This window comes from Aythya marila, assembly GCF_965140915.1.
Source record: "Aythya marila genome assembly, chromosome: 1".
Classification (NCBI taxonomy): domain Eukaryota; kingdom Metazoa; phylum Chordata; class Aves; order Anseriformes; family Anatidae; genus Aythya; species Aythya marila.
Window position 1 is genome coordinate 192,012,316 of NC_139042.1, and position 22,069 is coordinate 192,034,384.

The following is a 22,069-nucleotide window of genomic DNA, read 5'->3' on the forward strand; positions in this document are numbered from 1 at the left end:
CACAGCACCATATTTGCTGAATGTTTCGTGTTTGTCTACTTGATACCTATAGACCACACAGAAATCCTCCCCACACACATCCAGGATCCACTGGGATCCAATGGTACAAGTCAGCAATACTTTGTCGTCATTTTACACACATACAAAATATTCCAACCAACCTTCCAGGAAGGATATACAAAAGAATATCATCCTTTAGGAAGTGGAAATGTATTCAAGGACCAAGATGCGATAAGCTATGGAATAAAAGCCTGAATACTTGCTTGTTTTAGCACCACACATTTTGGTACGTTTGACAGCAGTGTCAGTACCAAGTCAGCTTTGTCAATACTCATGCCTAAAGCTTCTGAAAAGTTCCACCCATGGCTGACATCTGCTGTCCCCTCACCCCAGGGTGCAGATAGGTACTCATGTAATTTAGCATAACATTTTGAGGATGGTATAGTGTTGCCATGGGTAGCTGTGGGACATGAATCCCCCTACAAGCCTCACAGGATCCTTCAAAACTTCCTCTGGTGAAAATCCATCCCATTTTCTCTCTTCAGAATGGGAATAGCTGCACTTCATTCCATTATGGGTTTTGAAAACACGGTTATTGAGAACAAGAGTTGCACACCTTCTGTAGTAGGGCATTTCCTACTTCAGACAGTAAACCTGAAAACCACACATCTAAATGCACAAGAACATCTCCTGAAAAGCTGAAAGAAAACTCAGCGTAAAACAGAAAGTAACAGAATTAAAACCATGATTAATCACTCTGTGGCCGGTCTGTAGTTAAAGTTTAAGTATGCTTAACATACTAAAAGTGTGCGTGGGGAGATCAGACAATTTCATGGGTGATAAACCTCAAATGATCAGAAACTGGAAGACTACTTGGGTAAAATATCATGTAAGTTGATGATCTTCCTTTACTCTTCCTGTTTTTTTGCTGTTTGTGTCTGCTGGATCAAGACGAGACTAATGGAATTACAGGAATAAACACGTAAGCAAAATTACAGGCAACTTACTTCTTTCACTTCCACAAATGTGTAAATGCTTCTCTTTGCTTCTACATGTCCTTCTAATATTACTGCTGAATGTTCTTTTGGTGTTACCAACACATGTATTTTGGTAATTAAAAATAGTGCAACCATCTGTTTGCAGCCTCTCGGGTCCATACATACCTTTACGAAGTGCGACGAGAATAATCCTCTAGCAGCAGATTTATTATCACTAGGAGATGCCAAGTAACAAACTGAATAGTAAATGGCAGACGCGCATTTCACAGGTGGCACATACCGCATGGGAACTGTGTTGTGGCTCAGAAAGATGCTGTAGGCAAAGCACTTGGTACCTTGGGTCTGTTCTCAGTTCTGCCAGAAATTAAGTCAGACCACCTCAGCTATTCTTTCTGTAAAACAGTGAATTGATCTTGAGCTCTCCAGCAACTAGCATCTTAATAGTGGGGAAGTTATCAGAGGAACTGAAGCCTTTATCTTCAGTCCACCTTATAGGCTCCTGCCCAAAATGCTTCAAATGGTGGAAAAGAGGAGAAAGTGAGCTTTGAATGAGAAATGAAAGCTGGAGCTTTTATGGAGTTTAGTTCCATGCTGTGCTTCCCAGCAGTGCAGGAACACATTGCAATTTTTACAGTTCAACAATAGATGGTTTGTTTGTGTTTAAAAAAAAAAAAAAATCTTGTTTGGGGGAAATTACAAGTTACTTAAGTTATTTTACCAAGCACACAAGAAGTTTGTGATGTATTAGCACAGGAGTAATATAGTTACTGCAGTAGTAGATATTTTTTGCAAATTTTTGCTAAGAAATATTACAGACACAGAAAAACTATATGCAGCCCTGATAAGATGTATCTTTTGTTGTCTGCTTTATCAACACAGAAGAACAAATCACTGAAGAGAAAATAAATAAACAAGCAAAAAAACAAGCAAACAAAAAAAAAAAGCACAAACAAAAAATGACAACCATGCAGATTCTCAATAATGGACAAAGGTTTGCAGTTTGCATTATTAAATCCTTTAAGTCTCTAGCAATGTTGTGGGTTTTGTTGTTGTTGTTGTTTTTTCCAGTTGAACAAGTACATTTTAAATGTTCTTGAATTAGTCTAAGTGTTAAATCCAAGTTTACCCCACAGGTAAAGTTTGGGATGCATTTCTACAACTGCATTCCTAATGGTAACATAGAGTAAAAATAGTTTTATGTCGTCGAAGGCTTATACTCTCGATGCATCTCAGGCTGGAGCTGATACTTTTTCTCTCTGTAGCCATTTCAATTATCGTAAGCTGCTGGAAAGAATCCTGAAGAAAACCCTACTGTGCTCATCACCACGGCAACAAAATACTACACTTTGAGTATGATGCTGGGCAGGATTTACACAAAATTGATTAGTAGCTTGCAATGGTTATATTTTACAATTAGAAATCTCTCACAATTTGTCTAATGTAACACTAATGTCTCAATTTCATTATTTCTAAATGTAAACAAAAATTAGGTCTAATACTGACACCAGCATAAACCAACATCCAAATTTGCAAGCGGTTGAAGAACATAGAGGGGAAATTTTATCACCAAACAAAATTAATGCATTTAAGAAGAGCCACGGAGGGAAAAGAGGATTGTTTTAAATTATCCAAGTCATGATAAATGAAAACTGCTTTGAAACTGCTATGCTAAAATTGAAGACAGCCCTTCATGAGGTTCCTATCAAAAATACAAAAAGGCATGTACAATTTTTTTCAGGTTAATTTATCTCTACTAGAGTTAGGGAAGAAAGGAACAAAAGTTTATCAGCAGGGCAGAAGAGTGCAAGCTTATTAAAACTACATTTCAGAATAACCCTCAGTGGAGTTTGAAAACCAGTTTCAGCAGATAAGAAGAAAAAAACCTGTAAACTCAAAGCATATCAGAAGCCCGTATTTTAAAGTTCTTTTGTCATGTCATATCTCCTGGCATACCATAAATTGCACAGTCTAGGAAACTGCAGCTGCATCCATGAAAGGCCCGTGAAGGTTTTCCAGAGCTCGCTTGTTCAAGTATCTGCCCGCACCTGTACAGAGAATGTCATGACAGCCCCCAGCCCTGTTTTGGGGGGCTACACGGAGCAGCTGATGGTTTGTACGTGGAGCCAGGGCATACAAAGCACCAAAGACCATTTGGCTGCAGATGGTGGGGAACGTTTCTTGGCTGAAAACAAAATGCTAAACTGAGCAACCTTCCCAAATTGGTAAAATACAAATTATTTGCCTCAAAATAACTAAACAACAACCAAAAAAACCCTCACCCCGTAACTCCTTTGTAATGCTGCTGGGTTGTTTATTCAAACATAGAATAAATTTAAGCTATATTTTAAAATGTCCCTTTTTGTTTATTTCAGGGATTTACATCAACTAATACTTTATGTCAAGAAATATTTTAAAACACTATCATTATGCAGCACGGGGGTACATATATTACTTGCAGGCGCCTAAGATTATTCATTATCCATAATTTGTTCCATTTATACACAGATTTATATAAAGCTGGGCAGTTTTTCCCTATTAATGCACCAACACTAGCAGATTCACTGACAGCCCAGCAACCCAAATCCCTTTCCTTATATCTCAACTATTTACATTATTTGCTATATTTCATTCGCTGTCTTTGACACTGAGTAGTTAACCGCAGTTACATGAATTACCAAGGACAACCACGTGAGGACCTACTGCAAGGAGGGAAATGAGTGTGCCCCTCATGGATAATACCAGAAACTCTGCAAATTTAAGTTGCTATTTACACATTAAGTATTCTCAGGTTATAACTTTGAGAAACTCTTGCCTATTGTGGCAAAAGAAGATTTCGTAAAATCTGATGTTAAGATCAACTGAAGGATCCGGTTTTTACCACACGCTCCCACCCTGCTGAGTGCACGTGAACGTTTCTGGTGTTTGACAAGGTCTGGGTCTGTTAGGGCCCACGACACATCAGTGTGAGTGACCAACAAGATACCATTTGGTTTTTACAGATGCACGCGCTATGCTTAAATAACTGCAAATTTGGACTTCAAACATCATCTTACACATGAAATAAGCTGCCCATACTCCTTTATTAAAAAATATATATAAAAAAAATAAGGAGTCCTCAGACTCCTATAGTCTGTCCTACCAATTTTCAGAAGACCTGGAGACCAAACAACCAAACAGCTTGAAGGACACCAGCTATGACGGATGGGGGCAGGATGATTAATTTGAGGTCACTTGTTTATGAATAGGTGGTATTTGGATATTCCACAATGGATCATTCCTCTGGGAATGTGCTTCAGCGGGGTTTTAGGCATGTAAAGCTCACAACAATCCAATCTAGAGATGAAATGGTGTCTCAGACCTCTTCCATTGTTATCCCGCGCTGCAATTAGAGTAGGATAAACATTTCTTATATTTATTTGCAGCCTGTGATCCCCTACCCACCCCGCCAATCTGCTGTTCTTTGGTAAATATTGCTTTAATTTATCTTCCTTTCCAAGGCTCTTAAGCCTCTTGTCTCCAAGTACCACTAAAAATAATCACCACTTAACAAAACATTAAAAATTTAAAGTCCCAACACACATGAAAGATGAAAAGGTAATACAAATCACCACTGAAGTTTAAATCTATTTGAAAATAACAAAAGATTTGTATAACATTTATATGCAGAGTCCTATTTTTCCTAGATAGTGAAAAGAAAGAAAGAGAATTTAATGGGGAAAGAAATAAATACCAGGAAGAGCTTACAATTCCAAAATTTTTAAAGTCAAGTATGGGGCAATTTAGATCAATTTTTCTTTAATAGAAATATTATTTTCCTTTGGCTATGGAATGAACTATTCTGCAACTGCCACCTTCATTTTAGACTAGCAACAGTCAGAACCACCTACATTTTAAATTTGATTTTATTGCCATAGAAACGTATATTTGCTTTAACTAAAAAGGAGGTCTACTGGCTCGGAGCCAGTAGGCTACTTTCCATATCATACACTACAGAAGGTATTATAATTTATCCATCTATAGCCATACTTGCACTCTCTTAAGTGAGATCCACCTCAACTGCAATGAAAATTGCATGTATTTTGTGTTTTATAATATATTTATGCATTTATATATAAATGAAATCAAACTAGTGCAATCCACTGCATATCATCACAAAAGGACAGATTTTTTTTAGAATTATTTATGTTCTTCAATCGAATTTCAAGTATGCTTTAGATGACTTCTGCTTCAATAATAATTTGATGCTTAGAGCAGTTGCACACCATTAGATTCAATATTTGCAATTAAACTTCTCCATTTTCAATAAACGATGGCAAACAGGTCAAAACACACTGAAGAAAACTATTTTTGTCCTCTTTATAACCACTGATGCCATGGAGAATGCAGACAGAAATGAAAGGTTTTCAGCACTCTGAAAATACATGTGTGTATATTTATGTGTGTATGCATATATTCATGCAGTTTAAGTACCAAAACAAAGACCTACAACCTTCTTTCTGCCCTGAAGAAGTGTTCTGCAAGGTGTCAGAGCAAAGAAGTGCCTGGAAGCCCTCACACCCCAATTCCCATGGGACTGGGGACACAAACACAGCCCCACAGAAACCATGTGGCTGCCACCAGCAGAGCTGCCGGCGGGTCCAGGCTACCCTGTTTTACAGCAAAAATGCCTGTTTCATTATTAAAGGACAGAATAAACATGCAGCATGTTCAGTTAAACATAGAGAAGTAATTACAAGCAATCCAGCTACTTGAACTTTTGGCATTCTGCTAGCAATTCTACAAGAATTGCAACAGGAGAGGGGAAAAATAATAACGTACTAGGTTTGATGATGTGAAATATTAGCCTAAAATTGACTCTGTATGGGTGAATTGGATGCACGCTAAGCATGGCAGGGAAAAGGAGACATTTTTCTAAGACACTTAAACGTATTCTGTAACCAAAGAAACTCACAATATTAGGAAAAATGATTTCTTCATTCATCGATCACTACAGCTGCATGGTCAGATCACTTACATTGACTAGAGAAAAACATTTTCCGTATGACTTTTGGCAAATATTTGAGTATACTTAGACAGGGAACTATATTGTTTTTGAAAACATTATTTCTTATTCTACAGAAACAGAAATACAGAAGTGTGTCCAGAATCAGGACAAAAAAGTTGAAAATGACCATTACACAGAAATGCAGCGTCTATCTCTGAATGTTCGGTGGAAAAGAACGCACACAATTTGATGACTTCTAGAGCACTGGGATGACCCTTTCCTCAGAGGACCGAGGGAGAGAAATTTACCAGGACAGTGGTTTCCTGGAAAAAAAAGAGAGTGCTAAAGGAGTGCTAATGACTTCTGGAGACCATTCTTCATTTCAGAGTGCCAGAGCAGGAAAGTTCCCCAAGGAACTGGGTTTGGTTGTGTTTTTTTTTTAACAAAACAGAAACCTGAAAACACAGGGAAGAGGAAATCACAGTCTTGCTGATTCTTCTAAGAAATTTCGGTTTGGTAATTGAGCAATTTAGAGTTTTCTTTGTAAAGGCATTTCTAGAACATGACTGAAACACAGCTTAATATTTGTCAAAAACACAATCTCCAAAGAGTTTATACTGAAAATGTTAAGTATTCACTGCATTTGTTACAGCTTCACACAGAAAAATTCCAAAGCACTGTAACACTTCCCAAACAAATATGTCTCAGGAAACTGCAGTTTCCCCACAGACAACTGACAAGCAGAAAGGAAGTCTAAATTAATTAGACAAATTATTCATTGTGAATTATTCACGCTGCATTAGTTACCAGACACACGCGCTTCAACCATATACAAAACCCCCTAATCTGCGCTGACATTTTCCAGGAGGCCAACAATATCTTGGCACACAAAAGGCTCCAGTAGCACAATACGCTTCCTAGAAAGCGCTTTACTGCCAAAAAACAGCCCATGAAAAGAGTAAGCCCACGGCCTCATTCATCCAGGTGACAAAAGAAGAAGGTGGTGCTCCCCCTTCCTATTCAGGAATGAAATAATGCAGAGAGGAATCCTGCTCCTTCCTTCCCAGCACCTTGCTTCTGAGTCAAGGCTGACACACCGATGGCTCCGAATTGGCTCATAAAATAAAAGGAGAAGCTTCTTTTTATTTACTGGGTAAAAACACTGGATCTAAATCTATATTCTGATCAAATAGTCAGCATAGAAGCACTGTATCATTTTTCATGCATTTTCAGAAGGACAAAATTCCAGCAGCTTGCCTTCTGGACATAGGGAAAGCTCAAAATTATTTAAGGGAGGACTCAAAATGCATAGCCTGTGAGTCACAGCAGCAACACAACAGCCAACTACTTTAAGCTATTCTTTTTTTTTTTTTTTTTAATCCATCTTCAGTCAAAGGAAACACAACCCACACCACATTGCAGCATGACAGTCATGATAGACTTCAAATTGGTTGACAAGATTTACCAAAATGCTCACTGCATGAATATTTTGTATTAACTATCAGGAGACATGGAAGGATAGGTGCTTACTTTGAATCAAACCCCTCAGGAAGAAGAGCAGAATAAAGGATCTTGAAAACAGAAGAGATTTTAAAAAAATCCCCCAAAATAACCCAAAAAAAACAACCCAACAAAATGCTGTTGTGATAAAAAGCCAGGCAGAGATTAGCATTGGACAAAATCACAGACAATGTTTTGGTGAAGGTGTCCAAAGAGAATAAAGATTAGATAAGTATGATATGGAGTTACATAAAAGGAATGGAGTCAAACAGTTTTAAACCCTTTTTGCTCCCCAATGGCTTCTTCCTATTAACAAAGGACTTCAGTTTCAACAGGTTGTGCAAACACTGCATTCATGTTAGGGTCCACAGACCCTAAGAAAAGCTACTGCTGTTGAAGAGTTGCTGACATCCAATGAGGGGTACCAAATTCCACCCTTGCACCAAACCCTTCACCTCAGTGGCAGCAGTGGAGGAAGAGTCAGCCCTGCACCTTCTTGGTTCCTACCACACTGAAAAGCAATTTTAATATTAGTAATAATTTTTAGTGATTGTAATGATCACACTGAGAAGGCTAAAATGGCATCAACAGTTTAACTTTGCTCAGCTACTTGTTTGTGGTATTCACATGGTTGTGTTGTTATTAAAACCATTAAATCCATTTTAGAGCTTCCACTCATCTTGACAAGGTCAGGGAGCAGAGAAGCTACAAGATTGTCTCCAAATTCTGTTACAGACCCTGCTCTAAGAGCTACATAATTAATCATATTACTAAGCTTAGTGAAGTGTTATAATTATTCCTTAGCAGCCTAAAAACAAGTTTTCCACTACGCCCATTAACAATTTCACACAACTCTGTGTATTTTGTCCAAATCCCTGACGCACATAAACAGGCAGCTCAAGCTGGAGCATCCAGCTCAGAAGTGCGGATTCAGACCAGATGCTGGATCCAGCAGGGAAACGGTGAATATATACATACATTTAATTTTATTTTTTAAATTAAGTGAGCTCTTGAATTCTGCTCTTAGCATGGTGTGTGCCCATCCCTCATGGAAGTATACCCAGGGAATTTGACACGATGCTTCCTGTTTCTGGCAAAGCTGGCGTGCCCAGCAGCCTGATGGCTCCCCATGCTCAGCTGATAGCTCCAGCACTCCTCCATCAGTTATTTTCCATCCAGTCCAAAGATGAAGGTGATGTTATTGGGAGGCCATGGCTGGCACGGCTGGTGCATTGCCAGGAGCCTTAAGCCTTGAGCCAAGTGTTGTAACTTTCCTTTACAAACACATGTGCTGCCCATTCATCCTACCCATCATTAACATCCCACGCCACCCTTCACCACTACAGGCTTCTTTCTCTGGCCCGCCTCACTTCCTCAGACTGAAAAGCCCAACTTGTGTCTTACAGACAGCTTATAGGTGTCTCCCACCATTTAGTTTTTCTCACATTTCTGTACTGGGTAAGAAACCAGCCTTAGTACTCTTATGAACAGGCTTTCCATCCAGCAGTACAATAACCAGCACCTCCACATCTCTCTTTCTTTCTTTATTTTATTATTATTATTATTTCTAGTATTTTCTGATTGCTTTGTTCCTTTACTATCACCCATTCAGTGCACACCCATTTTTCTTTTTACTGACCAAGAATGTTCTCCCCAAATCTTCTGAGTTCACTTCCTCCAGGAATCTTTCCGTGCAGCTTCATTAAAATAAAACTTACCCCGCGCCACCCTGCTTTTGTGTGTTTCACCTGCACCAACAGGGGAGGAACTGCTGTGCAGTCACAAATGTTGTTTGAAGTTTATTCTATTATAAAGCAAACTTTTAATAACCAGTCAAATTATACAGCTAAGCACTACTTCCTCCAAAGCCCCAGTTCCTAACAAAAACTGTTCCTGTTTCTAAACAAAATACCTGATCCTAAACCTGTTCCTAAACAGTTCCTAAGCAAAACCCAGGGAGCAGCTGCGTCCAGCGAGGCACTCGGATTTGGAGCAGCACCCAGATCTGCTTTCAGACTCCCAGGCCCACAGGCTACCTGAGATGAAGAGCAGCAGTTAATACCACCCAAACATCTGCAAATTCAGCTTCAATCTGTGAATAATGTCATTTGGCCTAAAACAAAATAATTAGGTGCAAATATATTTTTCAACTACAGAGATGAAAAGGAAGATTTCTCAGTTTTCAGACTTCCAGCTTTGATTTTCTGTAAGCTGCAGAACCCCCGGACTAATACAAAGATAACAACGCTGCCAATGGAAAGTTAATTTTACTTCCAGAAACTTCAGAATGAATCTGAAATGGGGAAAAAAAAAAAAAAAGAAGAAAAAAGAAAAAAGAAAAAAGAAAAAAAAAAAAAGAAAAAAAAAAAAAAAACAGAACAACAACCCTCTTCCCTTATAATGGTTCTCTAAGCTTTCATGCAGTTTCATGCAGTTCCATTTTTCCCTTCCCTTTAGGACTCTGCTATACAAAATCTGCTTGAAGCTCAGGTAAAGAATTTGTTCCAGTATGTCCACCTGAGCAGTCTACCCTAAAATAGCTTAACTTCAGAGGCAATTAATGCCCATTTCCAGGTAACTGTTTAATTTATGTAGGCACATTGAAAACCCATTGCACATTGATGGACGAAGGGATTGGTTTTGGCTACGAGCCACTCAAGCAAGGTCAACTCCAAACGTCCTGCCAGGTATAAACTCTGTAGGGGTCCCTCAAAGCACACAGGAATTCACAAACTCTTGGCTACATCCGCAACCTGAAGGGATGAACAGAGCTCTAACTTACCAGAAATGAACTATTATTTTTAACATATAGTACTACATTTCTAGGTATGGCAGGAAAAAAAAAATGTTGTTTTTTTTTTATAGACTCATATAGACTTTATAGATTTTTCAAAGGTCATACTTCTGAGAATTAGCCAGCCTTTTAAAAGGCTTTAAGGATAAAAGGGGAACCAGAAAAGCTTTTTATCTGTCTTTATCAATTGTTTAGTACAGTAATTCATACTTTCAATATTCCTTGGTGATTTCTGTAGAAGGCTTTTCCTCATTATCTGATCATACCCTGAATTGAGTTAGTGTACTTTCACGAGATCAAATGTCTCCATGTTTTACTTGCCTGCATTATCTAAATTTTAAATTAGCCAGGAGATTGTTTTTATGGCTTCAAGTAAAAACAAAACAAATTCCAGTGAAGACGTGCCCCCACACAAGAAGAATTTCTGTTCTTAAAAGAACAGACAAGGAAATAATTCTGCTGCTCAACCAGTTAAAATAAGAGAATGGAACGAGGCCATTCCTTTCTAGTACCTCACGAGCTGGCCATACTCCCCACGAAATCTAAAGTCAAAACCAACCCAGATCTGACCCTTGCATTGGCATTGTCACAAGCAAGAATTTCTGGCTGATATGACAATCAACCATATGGGATTTGGGGTCTTCTTGGACATGTCCTTGGCTGAACTCTTTTATTCCTTTTGCCTGAAAGACTTCCACCTAATTTCTTGGTTACAGGTAACAGCAGCCACTCGTTCCCACGAATGAGGGATTCATTTTAAATAAGGATTGGCGTCCCTAGAGCTGGAATGGTTCAGAGCTCTGCAGAACCCTACGAGAGCATCACAGCATTACCAACTTTCATTAAATAGATTCTAGCTGACATCCAATAACAATAAGCATGTCTATATCCTTTTGAATTCCAGGCATGTCAGACAATTGCATAGGATAAAAAGGACTCCCAGAAGCAAGGAGAATATTACGATTAAGACTGAAAATAATGAAAGCTTCCAGTATCTCCCTAGAGAGGCAAGTGTCAAATGGTTGCAGCCAAAGCCATAGGCAGAAATACTGACAAGTTAAAATATTATTTACGAAGGAAAGTTGAAAGAAATATAAATATACTGTAGCCAGGAAGAACTGAGGGGACAGCTCTCTTCCCTGATAACATCCTATTTTAACTGACAGTTAACTGGATAAAGGTATAAGCTGAAAACTAATGGTAATGAGGTGATTTTTCCTTTATATGACAACACATTTATCTCCTGCAGGGAAATACAAAACCTAAAAAAGGAGACTGACTCACTGATCCGATGGCAAATTCAGTAAAGAAGTAAAGCAAGTGAATACTGCAGGAGTAAAAGGGTAAGAGTGGTATGAATACATTGTTCTTGGTCTCAAAAAAAATAATACAGAATTACAGAACATTCTGGTACGGACACAGAATGGCAGGTTAAACAATACCACAGTGCAATGATGAATTTTCTAAATCACTTAGTAGACTTCAACGGAAGCAGCACTGTTCCACACACCACTAAGCCCAGCACAACTTTTACATGGAGAGAATTACAAAGCATAACATGCAAAAACATCTTCACGATCAGAAGTTGACTCTCTTATATGCTTAAAAACAGACTATAAAACGGAAAGGTCCACCTGAGCGGAGAAGGTCAAGAGTCTCAACCGTAATTTGAGAAATGTGGACTAAATAGGGCTGGGGGAGGTTACACTGCTCTCCTTGGGTAATTATGATCCGTGGCTACACACACTTTATCTACACAGAAATAAAAGTCTAGTCTTAATGCAAATGATATTTATTTTGTCAGGATGTTAAGTTAGTACTATACTCATCACTACTGATTTTGTGTGAAATACCAGGCATCCTGGCACATCACAGGTCAAGACTGACACAAGTGGGGCGTGTGGAAAAAACAAGCAACTTACAGGTGCTTTCATCCAAAAAAAGGTAATACAAATTGATACTTTTCCATGATTTTCTTTGAATGTTGGACATCTGTTAAACATCTAGGATTAGGAGGGAAGAATCACGCCTGAGCCCTCTCTTGCACTACAGTCCTGACATCTGAGAAGGTGTTTAAATATGCTGATCAATTGGACTTGACCAAGGTTCAACTTGTCTTGTGCAAATGCAATGCCTTTGCATAACCACTCACAGGGAAAGTGTCACAAAGATGCATTCTCTTCCTGATACCAACCTGAAATGCTAAAATATAAACTGCTAAGCAGTATCGTCACCAAAGACTTCTGAAACCAAAGTTGTTGCTCAAGACATTTTTCCTTTTTACAGAAGCTGCTTGATGACCATATGGAAACTGCAATGAAAAACTCTGGTATTATGACAGACATTAAAACTAAACCTTTTGAGAAGTAGCTTAAGCAACACAGACGAGGCTCCCCTGTGATTCATTATTTCAGTGACAAGAATAGCTGATGAAACAGTTATAAAAGGCTTTACAGTTTTTAGTGTGGGACTGGACAATATGTTTTGGTTGCATTCTGTTACTCCCTTGTAGAGAAGGAGTCAAACACAGGCTTGTTTTCAATTAGAAAGTGATGCCCTGACGAACTGGCAAAGATGTTTATGTATCAGTTAATGAAAATCTGTTCTTTTTCAAGAGAGAAAGTGACAGAAAGGAACAGACTCTATTACCTAAAAGTAAGCAGGATGATTTTTGATCTACAAAGTTGTATTTTGTTGAATTGCACATATTCCACGTTGAACAGCAACGTGTACCACACATTGTGGTACTCCTGTACCACACATACCAAATTCAATACTGACTAACCAGGTAATGCCTCAAGAAATTAAATTAATTACAATTTAACACTGCTTGTAAATACCACGTGGAAGTCACAGACAGGTAACAATAGCAACCTATGTCTTGATGCTGACATACAACATACCTTTTGACAAAAATGAAGACTATGGCTGAAATGGGATGAAGTGCAATTACAATCAAGTTATTATCAAAATCAAGAGTGACCTTAACTATCTAATATGTCTATTTCCTAAGCATTTATAACAAGTGGGACAGCACATACTCATAATTACCTTCACTTTTTAATGCCATTTGATGATGAAGCTCTGGATTGCCTACAATGAAAATGCTGATTTCTCTGTAATCAAGCTTTTCCATGGGAATGTGCTTGACTTATCTAAACTCCAGCAAGACAATGTGTTTTGGAAAAGAATCAAGAGACCAGAAAGCCTCATATCTAGTGTGCCAGTCCAAGTTATGGCTGTACTGAGGACTGATTTAATAACTGAGCTGGAGTCAGTCCTACTGCAGTCTTACAACAAAAATATATTTAATTTGCAAATAGTGAAACAGCAGAATGAGGAGAGAGAGAGAATATGAATGCCACACTGTGTAGCCCAAGGACTACAAATACAGAACAGAATGGGTCAAACACCTGCTCCTTTTATTTCTACAATGCAGAAAAAACTTTAATACCAGACATTAAATGGCTCTCCCTGGAATCAAACAGCCCAATGACTACTATGACCAAGAACCTTGGAACAGGACCCAACCTGTTCTATGAAAATCCACTAAAGCTCTTCATCAAATTGACTTCAAGAAACTTACTTTTTTTCCCCGATGAAGATTCAAAAATAAAAAGAAAATAATAAAATAATAATAATTAAAAAAAAAAAAAAGCATCCAAAAGCTTCAAAAACATAATGGGAGAAAAATCCAGCTTTACTTCAAATCAGTGATGAATACTTTAAAAATCTTGTCACTAGAATGCACCAAATAACTTTTTCCAGATAAGTAAGTATTCATTTACTGAGTTTGGCCTTAGAGCTTACAATGAGGCAATGACATTAGGTACTATCAGATGTCAAATCTCAATTCCTACAGCTGTAAAATAACTTGCATTTTTCTTTCCGCTATCTCTGAGAAGTTACAGAACCATGCTATCAACATTTAAGGAAGCAAGAACTAAGGCAAGTCTTACTTCACAGACTTAAGATTCCTACCCTAACAGTTCCAGAACATAGCAAAGAAAAAATATTTAGTAGACAAAAAATAAAAATAGTCAATGGAATGGTAGTCTTGCTTCACAAATACATACTGAAGTACACAGAAAGTTCTGAGCAATTATGGCATAAGAATCCAAAAACAGTGCAAAAGTATTTGATTTAGATGCTTCGTTCTCTTGGGCAGACCTAAAAGACTTCAGAAGTTGCCTTCACTGAAAAATGATTTCTATATTACATGACTAGGTTTGTAAATCTTTCCAAAGTCTGCTTACCTGGAATTATCATCAGCCAGAATATAAACTCTGGATAAATGAGTAATGTGAATAAATGTAAAATGCCTTCTGATCTCCCTAATGGCTGTTTGGTCTTTTCCACTGAGGAAAGAAACCAAACTTCATTTTATTTCCACTCTTCAAGATGTGCACTCTTAAACTGAGTAATTTTCTGAATGCAATTCTCACATAGCTGTAGCTAGTATAAACTTAGAATCCTACACAACTTTACTTCTTCCTCGTTTAAAAAAATCAGAACTAAATTTAAAACTGTAGGACTATAAAAACATCTGCTCACCTCAGAAATTACCAGTATATGAAATATTTCAAATAAAAGCATTATTGTCAAGAAAAGCAAACAATCCAGTTCTCACAGTCTACAGCTTGACCATTTTGTCTGATTTTTAGCTCCTCACTGATACACAGAGATGCGAACAAGCATTCAGCATACCTGCTCCAACTTCTTTTTCTTCTTCTTCAATGTTGTTTTTGATGCTGTCATACTCCTCATCGATTGCCTGGTTGCCGCGCATCTGAGACAGAATCCTCCGTGCTCTCTGAGTCTGGCCTTTCTGTATCAACCATCGGGGACTTTCAGGAAGAAACAGGAAACCAAAAAACTGTATAACTGCCGGCACGGCTGAAAGCCCCAGCATGTACCTGGAAATAAATAAACAAAAAAACAAACTTATCATATTTGGCTACAGAAGCGTGCTACGAGAAGACTTGCGTAGACGAGCTCAAGACCAAACCTCCTCCCTTCATATTCTTTATTGCCAGAAATTAAGCAGGCATGAATCCTATTCTTCCAGTACTGTAGAAAACAAGACCTTCGCTTTCGGTTCCAGTGTGTCTCAGGACGGGCTGAATGTTCTGCTGTCTCTGACCCAACAGCCACTGCTTCAGAGGACATTCAATCAGGCTAAATAAAAACTCAAACATTCCAGTGGTTTCAAAACTGATAAACCCTTTTATGAAAATATAAGAAAAGAATAACAGAATAAGAAAGCAAAGACAGAGAGAACAGCTGGGTGCTGCTGATGACAAAAATGAGACTGAAATCCTGCTAATTGTTTTACAGACGTATAAAAAATGATAAACTCCAAACCAGCCAGCCCTAAATGCTTAATTTGATCAGTAAGTACGTGTATACAGATACGCATTGCCAGGGAATAAGCCTCTTGTGTAAGGAGATGCCTGTTTCTGACTGGAGACAGAAACACTGAAAAAAGTTCATTTAACCAGCACTGCATCCATTTACACTAGATCTTTCAGATCTCTCTCCTAAATCTTCAGGCAGCTGCACTGTTGTTTTAAATCAAAACAGCATTTTAGGTGCCCAGAGGGATTTTACTACAGACAGCATTAATGCCAGTTCTCTGTTCAGCAGAGAATTACCTCTGGCAGGAGAGCTGCGCTTCCAGGAGCCAGCACTGACACCTATGACAACACCCAGAGACACCACAGTTTGCTCAGACTAAAGCAGGGCGAAAGGCTGTGGAAGATGAGCGTACCCCCATCTTTCATGGGTGGTTCTGATCCACCCACTTCACATTTTTGTATTCCTTCAATAACAAGAATTACGGAATACCATGTAATTTTGTTCCGCTTTTTAAATCTTTTTCCCTACATCTGATAAACCATTTGTGCTAGACACATTATTTTGGCTTCCATTAAAGTCCTTAAATGGAGCTGGTGTCACCTGTGCATTATTGCAAACAACACAAGTTTCACATCAGCTGTTCCAACCATTACAGCACCTCCAGAAACCAGCCCTCAGACTGAATATTGGGGCAGCTTGTACTCATAAATAAGTTCACACCTTAAGATCAATCAGGAAATGAGGGGGATTAGCAAAGCTCTCCTCTAGCTCCTCTTTTATCCTCAGTACACGTTTTCACACCAATGGTTCTGAATTCTCTCCCATGGATGTCTTCATAAGCTTGCTATGCAGTGAGGTTGTCAACAGAGTAGGAGAGAGAACACAACCATTAACAAAAACCTAGTTTTGGGACAATGAGCCACATGAGCCATATTTAACAAGTCCAAATGCATTTTGGGTGAAAATGGAAAAAGACTTAGAATAATATTTGCAGATCTAACAAAGAAAACCATGAGTAATATAACAGGGCAGAAAAAATGGAGAATGGGGAGGAAAAAAAAAAAAAAAAAAAAAAAAACAGACAAACACACAAAACGCAATGTAAAGAATATGGCCATCCCTGGATAACGTGCATGTAAGGCCAGCCTTCCCATCCCCAAGCCAAGCCCTCAAGTTTGTCCTAAACTGGGCAAAAATTTCCAAAGGTCATACCAGTACATCTTGGTCTGGAAATAAAACTGTAAACAAGTCATTCATTTTCTAGCATTTTAAAAATGATACAGTTCATTGTTAGTTTTTGTTTTTTGTTTTTTTTTTAAATGAAAACAGGAAAAAGAAAATAAATTCAAAATGCAAAGCTTGTGGAAGGACTATTAGTTAAGCAGTCGTCAGCCACCATATCTAACAAGTGTCACTAATGTTCTCATCCCTCATTCACTAATGTTCTCATTCATCAATGTCCTCATTTCTTCCTATGCTCCTCCCTCTCCACAAACAGTTTTTTGGAAGCTGTATACAGAATCCCTTTAATATATACACCGCTGGAACTCAACAAACAGTATATTCAATATCTGTATTAGTGTGCCATTCAGAAAGCCTCTTCTATTTCAGATGACAGGGAGACCAAAGCCATAGAAATTAAAAGCACAATTGCTGCATTCTGCCAAACTGCAAGCAAGAAGATCTCTTGGTACATCTAAGTAAACAGATATAGTCCTTTACACTCAAATTACCCCATTTCTGTTCCTCCAAAGCCCTTCACTCCCTTAAGTGCAGCAGAACCTCCAAAATTAAGCAGTTGGGTACCTGCAATCATCTTAGGAAGGAAAAAAAAATAAATTCAATGGAGGCTCGTGAAAGCTAGATCTAGCCTGTTAAAACTACCAGTTGGACTCTATTGGATTGTTTATCACAAACAAGATAGAAAAGATGAGCAAAGAGCTCAGTCACTACAGTCAGTTTCCAATTGACATGTTTCTGGTCAAAGTGGAGTACAAGGAGCAGGGCAGGAGGAAAATGTTCAGTTAAGAGCATACATCCACTGCAAGTTCACGAGTCATTGCAATTTTCAGATCAAGCAACTTTGATATAACCAATTTAGAGTAAAAGCAGGCAATTTTGGACATTACATGCAGTGAGCCAGCCTTCAGAAATCTAATATAGTTCTTTTCTATACAGAGTACAAGACTTTGCATTCGAAGCCAGATGTCTAGCAGACCTGAAAAAATCCAGCATGAAATTTAATAAGGCTGCTGTAGCATTTCTCCTTCCGAGACATACTGCTGCAATACTATTAAGATGGCATTACCAAGGTTTATAAAGCTAACCTGACATAAGAGTCAGGTTAAATATTTGTTTTCTTTTGTTTGTTTTTAATTTAATATCCTGCATTTCCAAGACCAACCAGAAGTAAAGTTCCTTCTTGGTTTTTGTTGCACTCCAATGCACAGCCATTCAGTCACTAACAGCTACGATAATTGCTGTAATTTTCCTTCTTCTACGGGATGACTCAGGAGTGAACATCTGGGATGTCTCGCCATGTGCACGTTGGCCACTCTTTCCAGGTGACAGACCATCTGTACACTTCTCTGCTCAGCCTCAGGTTGCAGTAAACTAGCTGAGGACAGAAGAATAAGCAACCCCCAAACAACAGCTCCAGCACTGCAGCTGAGCATCCCTGCATACCTCACCATGAGCCCAGCCTCAGCTTCTGCCCAAAGCATCTTCAACAGTTTCACCTCATTTAGCTCGGCTCAGTCCTGCAGAACAGTGCTTGGCATGTACATAAGACACAGCGTTATTGCATTAGCAAAAGATATCCAGTGTGAGCCAGCAGGCTGCAAAAACAATTACTCCTCATTACTCAAAGCACCACGCCACATGCAGAAGACTGGGACCACCAACATGAGAGTGAGCTACAAACCAGGGATAGCTCAGCAAAGGATCAATAAGACGAAAAAGCAACAGGAACACACGAGGAAAGAGGCTGAGGGAACCTAGTCTGTGCTGCTCAGAGAAGAGAAAATCGAGGGGGGATGTAATTGCATCTTTCACATGTGAAAAGGAGCTCATGGAGGAGATGAAGACAGACACTTCTCAGATGTACACTGTGGAAGGCCAAGAGCCAATAATCACACATTGCAACAAGAAAAATTCAGATCAAAGCTGAGGAAAAACAATTCTTCACAGTAAGAGTGATCGAACATCAGTGAGTTGTCCTGAGAAGTGGAAATGGCTACCTGTGGAGATTTTCAAAAATCAGCTGGACAAAGACCTGAGTAAATTAATCCAACCTGATTTAACTTTGATGCTAACCCTGCTTGAAGAGCTGTAAATTAGCCTTGAGACCCTGGAGTACCTTCCAACGCATTTTTTTCTATGATTCAGAATGCACAGTAGATCCATTCTTAGCTTTCCACAATTTATTTCTACTACCTTGAAAGCTGTAACATTTCCTTCCCCTTCACCACTGGCCTCGCACACAACTCCCTCTTTTCTAGATGAAAAATTCAGGCTAGCAGATTTTAATTTATCTGAACAGCTCCAATAAGATCAATACTTGTTGGATACTGTGTTTACGTGGATTTTTCTTCCAATATGGTGGCATTTACTGAAACATACGGATTTCAGACACATCCCTATCTCATATGTATCAGCCCACTGAAGGGAAAAAAACACAGATACATCCACAAAAGCTTTCCCCTGCTAAAACCCTAACCCGTGAGGTAAACAAAACCCCCAAAAATCTGCCCAAAGAGAAAGCACACAGACATTTGTAACAGTAACAGTGACCCAGAGCTCCATTTCTAAGTAAATATCTTTCCTGTCCATTTGTCAACACCCAGCTCCATGCACAGGGACCTATGTTAGCAAATTAGTTAAGCTAAAAGTGAATTTAAAATAACAACACAACAACTGGGACAATTGGCATTGGGGGTCAAATACTTCAGTTTATTTTACTTGGACATGCATTAGTGCATATCATGATTACCCTTTCTAAAAACTGACTGTATTTCATTAGTTGCAATAAGGGATTAACCATCCTATAAAACTAGGACAACTACTAACAATCCTATAAAACATTTCTTTCAGTGAAGGCTGTTTCTCAATCCTCCATAACCGGACACGTGGTCTGTGGAAGCATGCGGATGCATAGCAATAAAAAGGTCATCAGAAGCGTCAAGTGAAAATGTGAAATGCTATTTCCATTTCAGCTAGAGTATACAATGCATTTTCAGAAAGCAAAAAGCAGAACTAGAATTGACTATATTAAATAAAATCAGCATGAAGTGACTTTTTTTTTTCTTCAGGTCAAAATATGGCATCTTTTTACATAAGAGGCAAAGGAAGCAATTGTATGGACAAAACGCAAACTCCTCAAACTTCTTTAATCTTCAGACATACACAGACTAACCTGTAGATTCATCATGAAAACATTACTTTTGTTTTAATGCATATTTCTCTACATACTAAAGAAAGATCAGCTTCTAAGCACTTCTGAATACCAAGTCCCTGATGAATTGTTCATAACTTCAACAACAAACATGAGTCCACCTAAGGATTTCTCCTTATTCAGCTCCATCAGAAGCCAGTGAAAATAATAATATTTAATTTGCAAGCTTTTTGAAGGTTGGAGGATCATTCAAATTACGATTTTCAAATAGCAAAACAATTCCAGGCTGTAGCAAACAGAAATTGAAGACCTTACAGCAACATGCACCTCTTTCCCAAGAGACTTTCAAGAGAACAGCACACATAATTAAGCACAAGTTTCCAGAAGCTGGAATGTGTAGTATAAGTTATTCCTCCCACACAGTTCTCTTAATGATTTTTTCACATCAGCACTGCAAGTAAAATACTGAGCCACAGAAATGTCTAATCACTCAAATGACACACCAGCATAAAGAAGGTAGGTGCAGTCCAGAATCACTGAGCAATGTCTATACAAAGAACACATCCAGAAAGTAGAGTAAAAGAGATTCCTATTATTCTATATAACCCAAACTTTTAACTATAAAGGTATACTACAGTATCTGTCATTCCATTTCTCATTAGATTGCTACTGCTCAAGTTAAGAATATTCAGTCTACACCTCTATTTTGTGCACGCAGCACCACAATCACTGGAAATTTGCCTTTTGAAAAATCAGGATGTAATTATTCTAAATGCAAAAGGCGAGCTACTTTTATAAACGTCATGACAATCATACAAGCTTGTTGATGCATATTTATTGCTCATCCATTTTAGAGTTTAGTTAAGTCAGAAAACCTAAACATACTGTGAATGTTAAGCTTAAGTGAAAGCTTACCATTGTACATCATTTAGCAAAAGTTAATTATTAAAGTCCCATTTCAGTATGCAGTTTTACCAGTTTTTATGTGAACTCTATTTAACTAACACAAATTACGATAGCTGTCAACCACTAAACGTTCCTTCAATTATTTACCTAGCCTTGCCCAAATCATAACTACACCAGTTTTCCTTATAGCAGTGAAGACGCACAAACCTCCATCCGTCCTTCGCGAGGTAGCTGAAGAGTCCGTCCACGACACTTGCGAAAAACTGCCCTCCGGTGATGAACAGAGTGTTAATGGTGACTAATCTGCCTCTTAAGTGTGGTGGAGCAACTTCTGCGATGTACACGGGCACTGTCATAGATGCTACACCTACAAGAATAAAGCAAATTGCATTTATGAAACTGAAAGAGATATTACATCCTTTTTTGTCGTGAAATACTAAGATTGGGATTGTCCAGGTTCCAGAAGATGACAAGGAAGAAAATACACCTAATGAACTCCAGAAGAAAATCCAGAGCAAATGGGCACACACACTGGCTGCTAGTGACTGCATCCCAAGTTCAAGGATTAACGCAACAATGCAAGGAATAAGTCACTAATTCACACTGTGTGTACACTGAAGTTAAATAAAATACATAAATATATTTACAGTTTTGAGATAACAAGAAGCTATGATCCCAGTAAGCATATTTAACAGAAAGTGGCTAGATAAAGGTTTTACATCAAAAGACGCAAAGAGTTCTCAGCTCTGTTATTGCTACACAGAATCGATTATTTCTGGACTTTTCTGGAGTTTAAAACTACCCCAAACACCATACTAAAAGTTCTACCACCATAAGGAGGCAAGGACTGAAGCTAAAGCACGGATGTCTTTTCTTCTGTCTTGATATTGGCAATAATTTTTGTGAATGTAGGGCTGGCTCTAAATGAGCCACTTGTGCCAAAGACAGAAATGCCCACGTGGAAGACAAACACACGCACGCATACACGAGCCGTAAGAACAGATGTCCGGTGACGTATAAAGAGCAGAGCTGAGCACAGCACACGATGGGTGCCATATCCACCAACAAATTCATGCTCATTTAAAGGAAGTTTGTATTCCTTTTTCATTAGAAGAACCAAGAGCGACATCCAACTA

General features: G+C 38.5%; 1 protein-coding gene across 2 annotated transcripts in view; it reads right to left on the reverse strand.

The window, feature by feature from the left end:
* The window catches only part of SLC2A13 (solute carrier family 2 member 13), a 156,002-nt gene that overhangs the window by 104,243 nt on the left and 29,690 nt on the right, over positions 1-22,069 (reverse strand). For both annotated transcript variants that reach the window (XM_082774947.1, XM_082774946.1), the window contains exons 2-3: positions 21,141-21,300; positions 14,984-15,192 (exon numbers count right to left, since the gene is read on the reverse strand). In XM_082774947.1, the coding sequence (XP_082631073.1) occupies positions 14,984-15,192; positions 21,141-21,300 (369 nt within the window). The remainder of the gene's footprint in view (positions 1-14,983; positions 15,193-21,140; positions 21,301-22,069) is intronic.